General features: G+C 35.0%; 1 protein-coding gene across 3 annotated transcripts in view; it reads left to right on the forward strand.

Annotated features, from left to right (window-relative positions):
• Nucleotides 1-1,011: 1,011 nt before the first annotated feature.
• Nucleotides 1,012-13,854, forward strand: part of CNTNAP4 (contactin associated protein family member 4) — a 256,407-nt gene continuing 243,564 nt past the window's right edge. For all 3 annotated transcript variants that reach the window (XM_030470203.1, XM_030470204.1, XM_030470205.1), the window contains exon 1: nucleotides 1,012-1,430. In XM_030470203.1, the coding sequence (XP_030326063.1) occupies nucleotides 1,346-1,430 (85 nt within the window). In that variant the 5' untranslated portion in view covers nucleotides 1,012-1,345. The remainder of the gene's footprint in view (nucleotides 1,431-13,854) is intronic.

The raw sequence follows: 13,854 nt of genomic DNA on the forward strand, positions 1-13,854 counted from the left end.
AAACTCGGCAGTATGCTGTCTAGGGTCTGACCCACCAACACCAGAATCCTTTTGGATGGAAAAAACTGTTGATACATGAGCACAAAAAGTAGGAAGACCTTTTGTATTACATCATCACAGTAATTTTTGCCAAACCTGAAGACAGCCTGTACAGTGGAAGTCCTTCAGAAGCAGCATTGATGGAACCACTGATGTGGTCCTTTAGTGCAGCCTTTCACCTCAATAATGTCAGGAATTCTCTAATAAGGGGGTTATTACTCATACTTGAGGACTATAATTTTTCTATAGTTAACATACACAGCAATTCAGCCTGTTTTGCAAAAACACTTTCAGGGTCTAGTTTAAATATAATGACCTGAAATTGCTTGAAAGCTCTTTCAAAATGAAGCACTTTCCCAACGTAATGTAAGTACAAACATTAGGACAGTTGAAGAAAGCTTCCTTTTTGCAAAAGCGTAGAAAGCAAAACGTGCTTTGTGTAGGTAGCTGGGGGCTGGAGTGTTTTGGGAAAGATTGGCACAATCACTTTTATATTATAAGTGTTTACTTTTAGCAGAGACTATAATAGCAATAAACCTGACCAGGGATATTCATGGTGCAGTTTTCTGAGGTACAGCTGATCATTCGGTCCTACTCTCACTTCACAAGTAAAACTAGACTGCTCTTTTTACTTTTAAGTTTAGATTCTCTACTACAGGCAAAATGTGTTCATTCAAAAAATGCAGAACTTGTAACACTCTTGCAGCTGAAAGTGTACAAAATTACCACACTCAAAACCCACAAGGAACGGCAGCATGTGCAGCTAAAGCTTTCCTCTCCCCTCCCTCAAAAAAGATTAAAAAAAAAAAAAAAAAAGGAAGAAAAAAGAAAAAAGAAGTAGAAAAAATAAAAGATAATGACAAAGAGCTGGCCAGGGCAAGCACCCAACAAGCGGCTGTGCCTCAGTGCTCATGTGCTGCCTGTGCTGCCTCATTGTCTGAGCCCACATTTCCTATCTGTCACCACCAGGGGAGTCCAGGACGCACTGCGAGCGTGAGTGAGGCTTCAGCCACCGAGCGAAGCGGGGAGTCTGGCAGCTCGGCACTGAGTGATTCTGTGAAACTGAGGGAGGGATTCTCGCTGCTGCTCTTCATAGATTGCGGTTGTTACAGGGAAAAGCAGATTTGGAGGTGTGTGCGTACGTGTGAGGAGATGTGGAGTGCGTTTGATTGAGGTGTCTGGCCCCTGGGAAGCACTGTGAGAAGAGGCAGAGAGAGGCAGCGAGAAGAGGCAGGAGCAGGACTGAAGTACAGAGCGGCTGTTTCCTAATACTCTGGTTCTTCTGGGTGCCTCCGTGAACGTGAACATGGATTCTGTCACTGAAATCTTCTTGAAGCTGCTGTTTCTTCTGTCTGTTCATAACTGGCAGCTGGCAATGGCAGGGAATAAATGTAAGTATTGCATCTGATTTAAAACTCAAACCACAGTGTTTTGAAAACTTTGAGATATTTTATTTTCATTTATAATAAATATTATTTTTGAGAAAAATGCTTACTGCTTTGAAATCATGACAGCATATTGCTAGGCTGAAAATGTTCTAAAATCCCTCTATAGATTTTTGTCGTGAGTCTCTGTACAGAATATTGTTTTTAAAGCTTACATACAGTCTTAAGAGTATCTGAAAGCATCATTTTACTAAGGGATGCATGTTCAGCCCCATTTTAATTTTTGTTTTCTGTTTGTAAATGGAGCATTTTCCAAGGAATTTTGTCTTACATGAAAATTACTGTCATATTTCTATTGTGTACTGTTTCAACTTGGTTTTTAACAATTTATAATTTTGAAAGCTTGTAATCTCCTGAATTAAGCTGACACACAAATAACTAATGGACATTACTGTGCAGTTCAAGAGCAGTACAAATATAACAGGAAAAAACGTGGGTAGCAAGACTTTATAGTCTCTGCATCTCTTCTTAGGGAATATTGTTCATGCGTGACTAAAGAAGAGAATGCTATCAGTTCCAGCAGAAAGTTTTTTTAAAAATGAGTTAGCCAGTAGAGTGGTCTTGCAAAATAAAGATCGTGATTACAGTTTTAAAGACAATCTGCTCTCCAGGAGGCAAATATGATATATACCTGAAAATCTGTTTTCAGTGTTGAGTTAGATTAATTATCTTTACATTAAGAATAAAAGAAAAAACTTAGATAATTTTCATGGGGTTTATCATTCAGTAGTATTTCTGAGCTATTCTTGATCAATTTGATTCAGCTTCAGCAAGCTGAAGGATTTAATTTTGCATACATGTGATAGAACAGTAACCTAAATGCTAGATGTTCATAATCTCAACTGAGCATATTTTCCCTCCTTCCTATTAAGGCACTGGTTGTGCATCACAGGAATGGGGAGGGCAGGAGCAATGCGTCTTTGGGAAGAAAGTGAGTGCCAAAGCAAGAAGGAATGTTCAGGAATAACCTTACAGCCCAGTGTCAGGGGACAGCTCCCTAGAAACATTTGGGCAATGGCAGAGAAGTTTGAAGTGCTCTAAAGATCTGCAGCCACAGGGGTTTGCATATGGATGGTTTGTAAACTAAACATGCTCCCATGAGCCAGACATTCACATTGCAGCACCAAAATGATCTTGTGCTGTCATTCAGTAATGATATCTCATTTGATACTCAAGTGCATAGTGTAGCCCTGAACATGAATACTAAGTTCTCCTTGTTAAACACCGTACTGCAATCCAGCCACAGCTTTAATTCTCTTCATCATTCTGCATCGTACAGTTTATGAATACATCCATTTTCACAAGACCATGATAATTGAATTGCACATTAATAGCATTTGGCACTAGGCACAAAACTAAATCAGTTGCTTACAGGGAGGCATATTAAAGCCGTTGCAAAAAAGACTTGCATTACACAGTAAAGCAGAAAAGCACTAGAGGTCACTCTTACAATTTAGGAAGCAAGGTCTGAGGAAAAGGCTCAAGATCCTTCCCAATGCAGAAATATGAAGCATAAAACAAATAAGGTATGAAATACATTTACTACTGGCTTTCTAAAGTACTTCTCAAAACCAAGCCAAACTTACAGTATAAAAATGAGTGACTTCAATGAAGCAATTTTCCACATATATTCTACTATTTATAAATGTGTAGTACCTTTATTTATGAATAATTCCTAAATTCTATGTCAAATCACTCATCTGAACTGAAAAATTAAGAACTGTCCCATGCTATATGCAAGGAACTTGGTTGTTGGTAAAGTAAATGAAATTATTTAAATTAAGGAGTGAGTGCTAACATGTGAGGAGATCTTGGTCAATCTAATGCATATTATTCCTTTTCAATATCTAATCTGGAAAAAAAGAATCCCTTTATACATTACTTTGGGAGTGAGCATTTCAGCGGGAGAATTAGTTGGGTTTAAAAGTGACAGTTTCCATCTCAATTCTCAAAGCATTAATTGGTTAGTGTGTAGGTTTCATAAAATGATCTTAGGAGAAAAGTTTTTTCATAATTACTGATTACAGTGGGTACAAGCAGCAGCCAGTATCTATTCCCTTGAACTTGCTTTACTCCTTTTTTCTTAAGAAGTTGAGCAAGAAATTAAATCCGTTCAGTATTGCATGAATTTTGATAGCTAAATTGTCCAGTAGGCTGCTGATATTCTTCCTCTAAATTGATCTATTTTTCTTCTTTTAATTTTATGGTTATTTCTTTAATATCATATCCTGAATACCTAACTTTTGCTTTGCCTTCCTTCAGATCAGCTGCCATTAAGACCAAAATAAAGACCTTTACACTTTACCTTGAAGTGTCAACGTTGATGTTACTATGTCAGTTTTATAAAGAAAATATTTTAGAACAAAAATTGATGTGTTCAGAATTATATCTGTCCTGAAAGAATGAAAATATTCCTCTTTTGAGTAAAATGATTTTTAAGTTCTTAGGTTATCTGAAGATGACAGACTACTACCTAGAATATAAAAGTTAATTTCTGCGGTTTTATTTTGAGTTTGTTTGGTTGGTTGTTTTCTGCTGAAAAATAACTCTAACACCTCCAATGAAGTGCGGTAATAATTCCTGCTGGAAACCCAAACATTTTTAAAGTTCTGTAGTAGTGCTGCTTTGTACTTTCCATGCTTTCTTCTTCCCAAAGAACTACACTTCCAAAGCAGTTGAAAGAAGTTTGAAGTGCACAGCCCAAAATAAGCAACTGTATAAGGTCAAGTGTGAGTTTTAAATGAAGGATTAAAGTAAGTACTCCTGTAAGGTTTTTTCCACTGGTTCTAGGAAACACTTCTATTTTATTGGGAACTGTCTCTACAGCTGTAAATCAGCAAGTTATTAAATCAGCCCTTGAGAACTTGCCAGAAATTTGTACTTTAATAGATGCAGTTTTGTTGGGTTTTTTTATCTCTGTAAAACTAAAGTGTTGCACAAAACATAATTAAATCCTCTACAGACATCAACTGAACTGTGACTAAAAATTATTAAGGTTAATTTTGATGGTGAATAGAAATAAAGAGAACACATTAGGGACTTTTTATGTCTACTTCTCTTTGTTAAAACTTTCCAGTTTTACAGAAGATTTTATCAATTCAGATTTTCATATTTTTTCTGCAGTGATGATAATTTATATGAATGTAGAAATTTTTATTATTATACATTTATAATATTACTTAATTAATATTTTACTGTTATTAATTAAATTTATGAATTATTAATTTATATATTATATATTTGTAGCATTTTTATATATTTATAGATTTTTATATATATTTAGATGCATTTTAATATATTTATATATATTTATGTATGTAAATTATATAATAAATTATTAAGTCATAAATTAATTAAATTTATAATTTACTGTTATTATTATTTTTAAATGTCAGAGATTTTTTCTTGCTAATGTTACAATAGAAAACCTACTCTAAAGCTGACAGAAAATGACAATTAATGATACTGAAGTTTTAAAATAGAGGACTGAGTGATCACATGCCTGGATTATGTTATCAAGTGCAAAACATTGTACAAGTGATATCCAGAGGAAAGAGATTACTTGCTACAGGGAACATATTGGATCTTAATTTAACAAATAATTTCATTCTGATGTTAATCATTGGTACCAACAATTCCATAGACTGTTTGACAACTTTATGGAATTGCATTAAAAATATGCTACAATGCTATTTACCACAAACAATTTAAATTAAAAGGTAATTATTTTACCATTAGTTTGAGGTTGATATGAAGTGTAGGGGAGGAGAAAGTAGAAATTTCCTTAAATTTCTTCTAGCCTCATTAATATTTATCTTCTTTTTATTATTATCAATCTCTGCTCTGAGATAGCAATGGAGACCCCTTCAGAGATCAGGCCACCTCTAGGCAATTACTTACATGAATAAAACATTACAGACATCCCTAGTATATTTTGTATGTTCTTAGTACAGTAATATCAAAAAGTTGTACCAAGATCAACGTAAACCAATATTAACAGAAAAATCTATCAAAATTTGTTTCAGACTTTCAAGGTTGAGAATTCACAGAAAGGCCTTGGGTTGATTACACTGAGTATAATCAGCAATTTGCATCCCAGAGCACTAGGCTTTCAAATTCCCATGAACATATTCGTCCCTCGGCTCAGTCAGTGAGATGTATGAAGCAAATTTGGTTAGGATTGATGGATAGTGACAAACAAGTAATGACATTCTCTAAGTGGGTTAGAATAAACCATAAAACGAAAATGCAGTAGGTTATATGTAAAGTATATTGTCAGTGCTAGCAATATTCACATTATGTTCTAGGATATACTGTGTTTTAGTTGCATATGTATATGAGGTACAGTGCTCAAGTTTAGGTTGGTTTTTTTTGAATGCTTCTGTGTTGCAGTAGGAAGCAACAAATAGTTTGTCATATATTAATGTATCTCATGTGAGAATATATTTACCAGTATTCTGTCCACTGCTTCATCTTCTGTAAGAACTTGAACAATCACAATAGCATAGTTTCTAAATGTTTAGCTGGGAAAAAGAGGTCAAATCTCTATCCCATCCCTTCTCACCCTTGCTGCCTCCCACCCCAAAGAAGAAAATCAAAGAACACTTGAATGCTTGAAAAGCATTACATATTTCAAATATTTATTTTCTTCCCCACCCTGAAGTGACCCTGTAGTTTGCTGCTACTTGGAAGTGAGAGTTACTGTTCAGCATTGCACAGGATTACGGTTCTGTCTTGTGTGAAAGTTAGAACTGCTTCTCAGTACTTTAAAATGTTTATTCCTTGTTAGTTGCTCTCAACTAACAAGGTGACAATTGAGGTGGGGACAGTGAAGTTCATCACTAACTCAAAGGACTCTCCTTCCTAGAACACATCAGGCAATTTGTTAGGAATAATAAAGAAATACCAAATACTAAAATTAGAATGACTGTTGGTGACTCTAGAAGAACACATTAACTTTATTTGAGAGGTTTCTGAAGTGAAAAGTTAAAATTTTCTTTTCCCTCTCAGTTTTCAGTTGTTTTATGAAGAAGGGAAGGAAAACGAAAAAAAAATAGTGGTAACAGTGATCTCACAAGTTTCTGTATTATTGCTTGGTTTTATGCACTGGTAGGTAGGACTGATGTCAAATGGTTTTGGTAGATTGATCTGGTAGTTCTTGAATATAAAGTACTTTTTGTAAAACAACTTGTACCTATGTCAATCAGGGTCTGTGCATGACTTCTACATCAAAATTTCAAAAAGACATGCGTGTCTCAGTATACAAACGTGTATTACATAAATGGCATTATAACAAAAGCTGTCTCTCTAAAATTGAAAATAACATAAAATGTGTAAGAGACAGTATGTTGTCATGACAAAAGTGGTTTTGTTTTACTTTTTTTGTAAAAAAATGGTGCAGGTTTAACATTAAGGTTTAACCAAATGAGGTTAACTGAAATTTTGACTCTTCAATGTTTCGTATTTAAATATTTAATAATGCTTAGTTATCTGCTGTGTGTTTGTGTTTTATATATGTGCAAGTATAGCACTGTGGACTGATGTTTGTCGAAGGAATACTCTGTAGGTCATTATGCCAGTAACCTTGAGTTAAATCTGTGAAATGCAGAGGAGGTTTGGTGTCCAATATTTTGCTTCTCAAAAGACAGTTTCAGTGTTTTTTGCAAATTTCTATGCTATTTTTTAGTAAGCAAAATGTAGTGTGGAGTGGGAGGTAAAAATGATACTGTTTATATTCTACTTAATGAGTATTTTCAGTGCAATAATTTGAAAAGTGAATGAAAACCAGTAAACTTGTGACATCTAAAGTAAATTATAATTATGAACTACAGAATTATTATTTAAATGCCATACTCACTTAATAGACTAGTCAAGAAAACTACCTCTAGGGTTTTAAATCTCAAAGGATAGAGAAAAAATATGGTTAGGAAATTTATCCAGCTGGGTAGCTGGTCTAATTATTTTTTTATTAAGTGGATCTCATTATTTGGTTGTGCTCAAGAATAAGCTGTTGCTTACTCTTTGCTGTTAGAGTGCCTGTTTGTTTCTATAACAATCTTTTAGCAATTAAAATATTTACATATGTGGTCTTGAGGGAAAAATAGATTAGAAACAGCATGTTGGAATATTTTTAATTTATGGTTTTTACTTAATATCACTATTTATTCAGCCAATAGCTGAAGAAGCTCTTGCTCTTTTTAAGAGGTTTATCTGTTCACTTTTAAATCTAAACAGAAAGCGCTTTTCAAAACCTATGTTGTTCTCAAAAATATGATTTTACAGAGATTTTTTCCCCAGCTGTATCTGATTGACCTGATCAGTAATTGTGAAAATGTACCTTTAAAGAAAATTTGAAACAACAATAAAATACAATCTCATATAGTATGTGATTAAACAAGGTATAAAAAATTGCTATTATTCAGATGCCACCTAATTATTCACCTAATAAACAGCTTCACTAGGAGAGAAAACTGAGTAAGTTGTTATTAGAGAAGCAGAGATCTTGAACAAGACAGCAAGAGTAAGACCTTCAAAGGGTAACATGCACTATAAATATGATGCTGTGAACAGGTTGAGTTGCATACAGGGAGCCTGAATCACTTTGTTTAATTCACCTGCAGCATTGCGCTGTTCCCTCAGTTACATTTGTCTGGGTGTGCTCAACATGGATATTCTGCAACTATCTGAATGTTTTGCAGGAAGGAGAAGGGAATATTACGAGTTATGGTAGAGGTCATATGATGTTTACTGCCATGCAATATTAACAAGAAAATACTGATTTGAATCTGGAAGACATTTAGAATTAGAAATAACTATACAGGAGCTCAATTTTAACTGTTTCAGATATTAACAAATGTGCCTTGCTGTTGAGGTATATGATGAATTTTCCTGCAGAGACAGGAAAATTGGGATTTACCTGTCTAAAATTAAAAATCCAAGAGTTGGATATTTGCTTCTAAGCTAGCTAAGTCCCTTTTTAGTCATATGAGAGGAAAAAATATTTCTTATCAGAAGAACTCATGCAGAAGATGGAAGGAAGAAATAGCATGCAAAATTAGTTATCCAGTGTAAGGCAATTGCAGTGTAGAAGTGCCATTTGCCTCATTATTGATTACGACTCTGAGTCTAAATAACTAGGTCAGCTGTAGGCTTTGTAGACATAAAAACTTATATGGCATGGGTTCCAGTTCCATCAAAATATCCTACTCTAATTAATGTTAGAAAAAGATATAGCAAGCTGTACTGACTGCCTTGTGCGATAATCACTGTCTATACCTAATGTATTCCTAGTTGGAATTGAAGCTTCTAGTCTCCCTTGTCTGTATTGGGATAGGTGGGTTCTCCTTGATTTCCCAAGGGTTAAGGCTGCTGCTGTTCACAGTCCTAGACAAAATATAGGTTCTAAGTGAAGAGATCAAAAAGTCCTACCAGTGAAAGCAGATTTCACTCCTGAAAGGATGAAATACACAGGTATTTTGAATCTTCCACAGTGTTCTAGTAAAATGAAAATCTCATTAATTTAAATAAACTGGAATTGCCTGTTCTGCTGGGACAATCTGCTGTGTTTTAACTTCAGTCTTGTCAAAACATCTTAAACTTTTTTTTTTTCCCCTAAAGAAAGCATAGGGTAAAAATTTTTTTGAGATTTTTGATTATTTTGAGAAAATCAGCATGTATTTTCATAGAACAGTAGTAAAACAGATAGAAGCATCTTAGTATATTTATAGTTGCTTTAAAGCCTTTCTACTATCCAGCATCTAATGATGGTTATAAACTGACTGTTATACAGAATAGGAAGCCCTTTTATGCTCTAAGTCAGCAGACTGTGGATCTCACTGTAACTTCTTTTCCAGATCAGTCACTGGGTGTTTATCTTCTATGCAGCAGACTAATTTGCAATAGTTTTGTAATCATGGGGAGATTTACCCTTCTTTGTTTGGAAAAAAACCCATAATCTTTAGTTACTAAGATTATTTTTTTTTTAATTAATGAAACACAACACTGAGTCTCGATGTTTTTATTCAACTAAAGCTCCTAGTAAAATCAATTGGAGCTTTGCCTAAATAAATATTGAATAAAAGCTTTAGAGAGAATGAGCTGAATATTCATTCAACAGTGCTGTGCTGCATTGTCTGAATATAAGGGGTATCTATTTCCTTTCTATGTACCGTGCTTTCTATGTACCAGTCTTTTCATTTTGCCTTGTTTGGAGAACTCAGATACAGAAATGTGTAACAAACAAGAATTACTCATTTGTCCCACTTGACAAAAAATAAATATGAGGAGGAAAAGACATTTAGAATTTTAACGATTTCCTGTGGTTAGGGAATTTATATGCCTACAGTAAAAAAACTAAAAAAAGCTCTGCTTTTCTGAGCAAATAGTAACATTTTTTAAAAAAACATCAGGATGATTGATTTTAATTTTAAAGGGTAAAATAGCCACTCAAAACTTAGTACTTTCAGGAGTATCTGAATGCAGCAGAACACATAGGAGGTTGCGAAGCTCTGCCCTCCAACTGACAAGGTGTGTTGCTGAAACTATTATTTTTATCAGCCTGAACCTGGAATTTGTAGAGCTGTTTTTCGGTTGTACCATGCCAGTGTGCTGTGGAGCTACCCTGTACCCTGCAGTGATTACATTTTTGTCCTCAAGCACAACCTGTCTCAGAGTCTGCTTTTCCACACAATAGACACGTCCTCCAGTAATTAAGACAGAGAACAAATCTCTTGTTTGCAAATGCTTACCCATAATTTTAGCTTGTTTACTCTTGCATAAACATATCTGAGCATGTAAATGTATGTCACTGAATATGTTTCTTTCCTTGTAAGACAGAAGAAACAGAGCCATGGTGGTTTGTGGTCTCATTTCCTAATGTACTCTTGGACAGTCAGGAGGACAGTGATGAGTTTGGCACAAGAAGAGAACTATGACAGGGTTTTGCTCATGGCACAGTGTTGTAAAAAGTATTATTCTAGCTTCAGTAGCTAATTAAGATGAAATGTAGAAGGAATTAAATGATAGATGAATCAGCTATCAAATATTTGTTAGGATTTGATAGCCCCATGGTTACTGTAAGAGACTGTCAATATATATTTTTTTTGTCTGGGAGAAACTTATGGTGTATATAGCAATAAATAAGTGTAAAACTATCAGCTGTCCTAGGCACAGTTGAAGGTTAAAGGTAATTATAGCACTCTCCTGAAGAAACCTTTAAGATATGTTAAGAAATGTGTAAATTTCTTTTACAAAATATCACTTTTTAACCATCTTGCTGGGGTTAAACCACAACAAGGACTTAAAACTTCATCCATTGCCTATAAAAATTTACACTTGCCCAACATGCAGAAAATGTTCATGTTGGTTTGTTTTTTTAATTGATTCTGGTTTAGGCTTTTTTCAAGGTTGAAACTTCCTGTAGTATGAAATAATGTTATGTGATTAATCAAAAGAAAGGCTTGCAGATCCAGTGCTCTGTCAGTGACACTGTAGTTTGTAAACTCCTTCCATTCCCTTTCGCAGGCATCAGAAATTCAGATGCCAGATATTTTTTTACCGTGGCCTCATTTTTTTGTCCTGGCAAGTTGTCCAAGAGTTGAAATTGTCTGTTTCTGACATGTAGTTTTGCTGCCAAGAACAGCCTTGGTTACTCTTGCTCTTTACTGTTTCGTATAATTACTGAGAAATGGAGGCTTTTCATAGTGATATGAGCAGATGGACATAGATCCTTCCAGCTTCAAAGTTTTGCGTATACTTGAATGGGTGAAGAAATAACTTCTGAAAAAGAGAAGAGACTAATAGTCACTTAAAATGTGTGTACTGCTCATAGCCCATCTGTAACACATCATCTTCTGTGCTAGCAAATGGGTTTACTCGCAAAGCTTGTTTGTGCATGTCAACACTCTGCGCGTACAGTGTTGGTAACTTGTCCTTATGCTGTCTTTTGGTATTTTATTACTTCTGTGAAATTCCAGTACCGAAATAATTGAACAAAATGAAACTTTCCAAGGGTTTTTTTAAGACCTAATCTTTTTAATTGTGGAACAAAGAATAAAAACATGTAACTAGTTATCTTAATGAAGGCATGAACAATCCATGTGCAGGTCTCCAGGCTTTTAAGTGTAGGTCTCTTTCTGACTTTGCTGACAGTGCTGGCTGTCAAAGGAAAGACTTCATCAGGGACCTAGAAGACATCAGCACCTGTAAAACAACAAGAAAAAACTCTATCATTTAATTCTTACATTTAAATTTCAGAAAAACTTTATGCGTAATATGAATGAATTCTTTAGGCTGGCAAGATTTCTCTTGCAACTGTGTACTTGGAAAACTAGACATAAAAAATGACTTTGAATACACAGGTGTTTGTTGGTTTTTTACAATGAATCATGACTTTTAAATTTATTTTAACAAAAATGCTTACCATATGTTTGCATCTTTTTAATGTGCTTCACATTGCGGTGCTCTCTTTGACCTCTATTTCATGCGGAGTTTTTACATAGTTTTCCTATTTATGTTCATGGGCAATTGCATATGTGAATTTAATGCAGAACACAAGTATTTTAATTGGAGATACCAATGCAGAGCCTGCCTCAGGATGGTAAGGAATAGATCTATTTTTGTTCTTATAAGTGAGTTTCAGAGTTAATTTTGATACACATTCAGAGAATAAATACAAATGCAGAACATCCAGCACAAACATTTTCTAGGGGTTTTCTGGATGTCTCATTCACAGCTAATGTGTGTTGAGCTCACATCTGCAAGAAGCAATGCATTTCCAAATGATGGAAAGCTTCTTAGTGTCTTTTTTCCCTCTCATTGATAGCAGGTTTGATTGTTTCTTGGTTCTTTTACGTCACACAACGAACAGAGCTTTTTTTTTTCTTTTTTTTGCTTAGTGAAAACAGTAGGTTTTATCAAGAGGAGATAAACAATCATGATAGTTTGGAAAGAATTATTTTCATTGAGATTTACAGTGGAAATTGGTGTTCTTTTTATTAGATTGGTGAATTCCATTTACAGGGTCCATCAGGAGTCCAGATGGAGAGAGTTCTTGGTTGGTCTCTGTGGTCTTTATGGAGCAAGGAAGGTTATAGAGTATGCTGCCACTGGATGTCTTCTGTAGGTAGCAAGCTATAGACTCTAGCAAAGCTGGGCCAACAGCTAAATATTTAAGTTTTTTATGGATATGTGCTTCACAACCCATATAATGCTTCTGCTTTTAAGAAGAATATCAACATTTTGGCTATTCCTTCTGGTTAATTATGTTTTGGAGTAATTATAACAGAAATAGATACCATAGGGTTATGAACTTTGGCCTGTGTTTTGTCTTAAAGTTTTTCACATTGACTATGAACTTGCCAGAAAACACGGTAACTCCTTCTTATAGATCTCATCTCAGGTATTCTTTTAGGTTTTCGAGGAGCTGATTAGACATTCTTGATTATGCAAATATATGTGGTACATCTAGTATAACTGGTTCCCTTCCTCTGACCATTTACAATGTCTTTGCCTCAGCAGAGATTTTCTTCTGAAGTTGGGTTACATAGATTGCAGTTCTGCTGTATGTACCGCAAGCACGTTAAACAGTACAATTGCTTTTTGACAATATGGTACTGCTGCAAGACTCCATTGATTTCAAAACTTCATATTGATATTTATGTCTTTGATAATGCCATATTTAGCCAAAACCCTCAAAACCCCTGCTTCCCTCACCACCCCATCTACCCGCTGCCATCTGTTTAAGTTTACTGATTTAATAGCAAGAAATACATGGTGTCACAGTAAGGGTTTTTTTCCCCAGACCTTCGTATTTGATGGTTCTGTCATCGTCCCAGGAATGACATGACCCTGGGGCCTGCATAGCCTTTCAGAGCCCGCTACAGGGTCTTGACTAGAGAGTAAACTTTATTGGAGGGTGATTCAGCAATCCTGTTCAGGGATTCACGTTAACAGATTCACCAATCAAGTCAATTATTCAAGTTTCTGGAAACACACAAAACAGATCTCAGCAGAGAATTTCTATTATACAAATTCAGGACAGGTTAAGGTTTGAAAATTGCCACTGATAGTATTCTAACTGCAAGAACAAGTGTGAAATATGCAAAAGCCAACTAGAGTTAATCATAAAGTGTGATATAGCTCTTACCCTGTAAGCACCCCCACTGGGGAGAAGACAGGTCCGGCCTATTGACCTATCCCAGCAGCTGTGATGGAGTCTTCCCTAACTTCTCCCCTTCCTAATTCACTTTTATATTGTTCATTTACCTTTAGGTGGAGTTTGAGTGACTCTAGTCATACATACTTTTGTTGCTGATTGTTGTAAAATTCTCTCTTTTTGCTTTTAAAGATACAACTAATAAAAATTTAAAGC

The sequence above is a fragment of the Strigops habroptila genome, chromosome Z (assembly GCF_004027225.2).
Source record: "Strigops habroptila isolate Jane chromosome Z, bStrHab1.2.pri, whole genome shotgun sequence".
NCBI lineage: Eukaryota > Metazoa > Chordata > Aves > Psittaciformes > Psittacidae > Strigops > Strigops habroptila.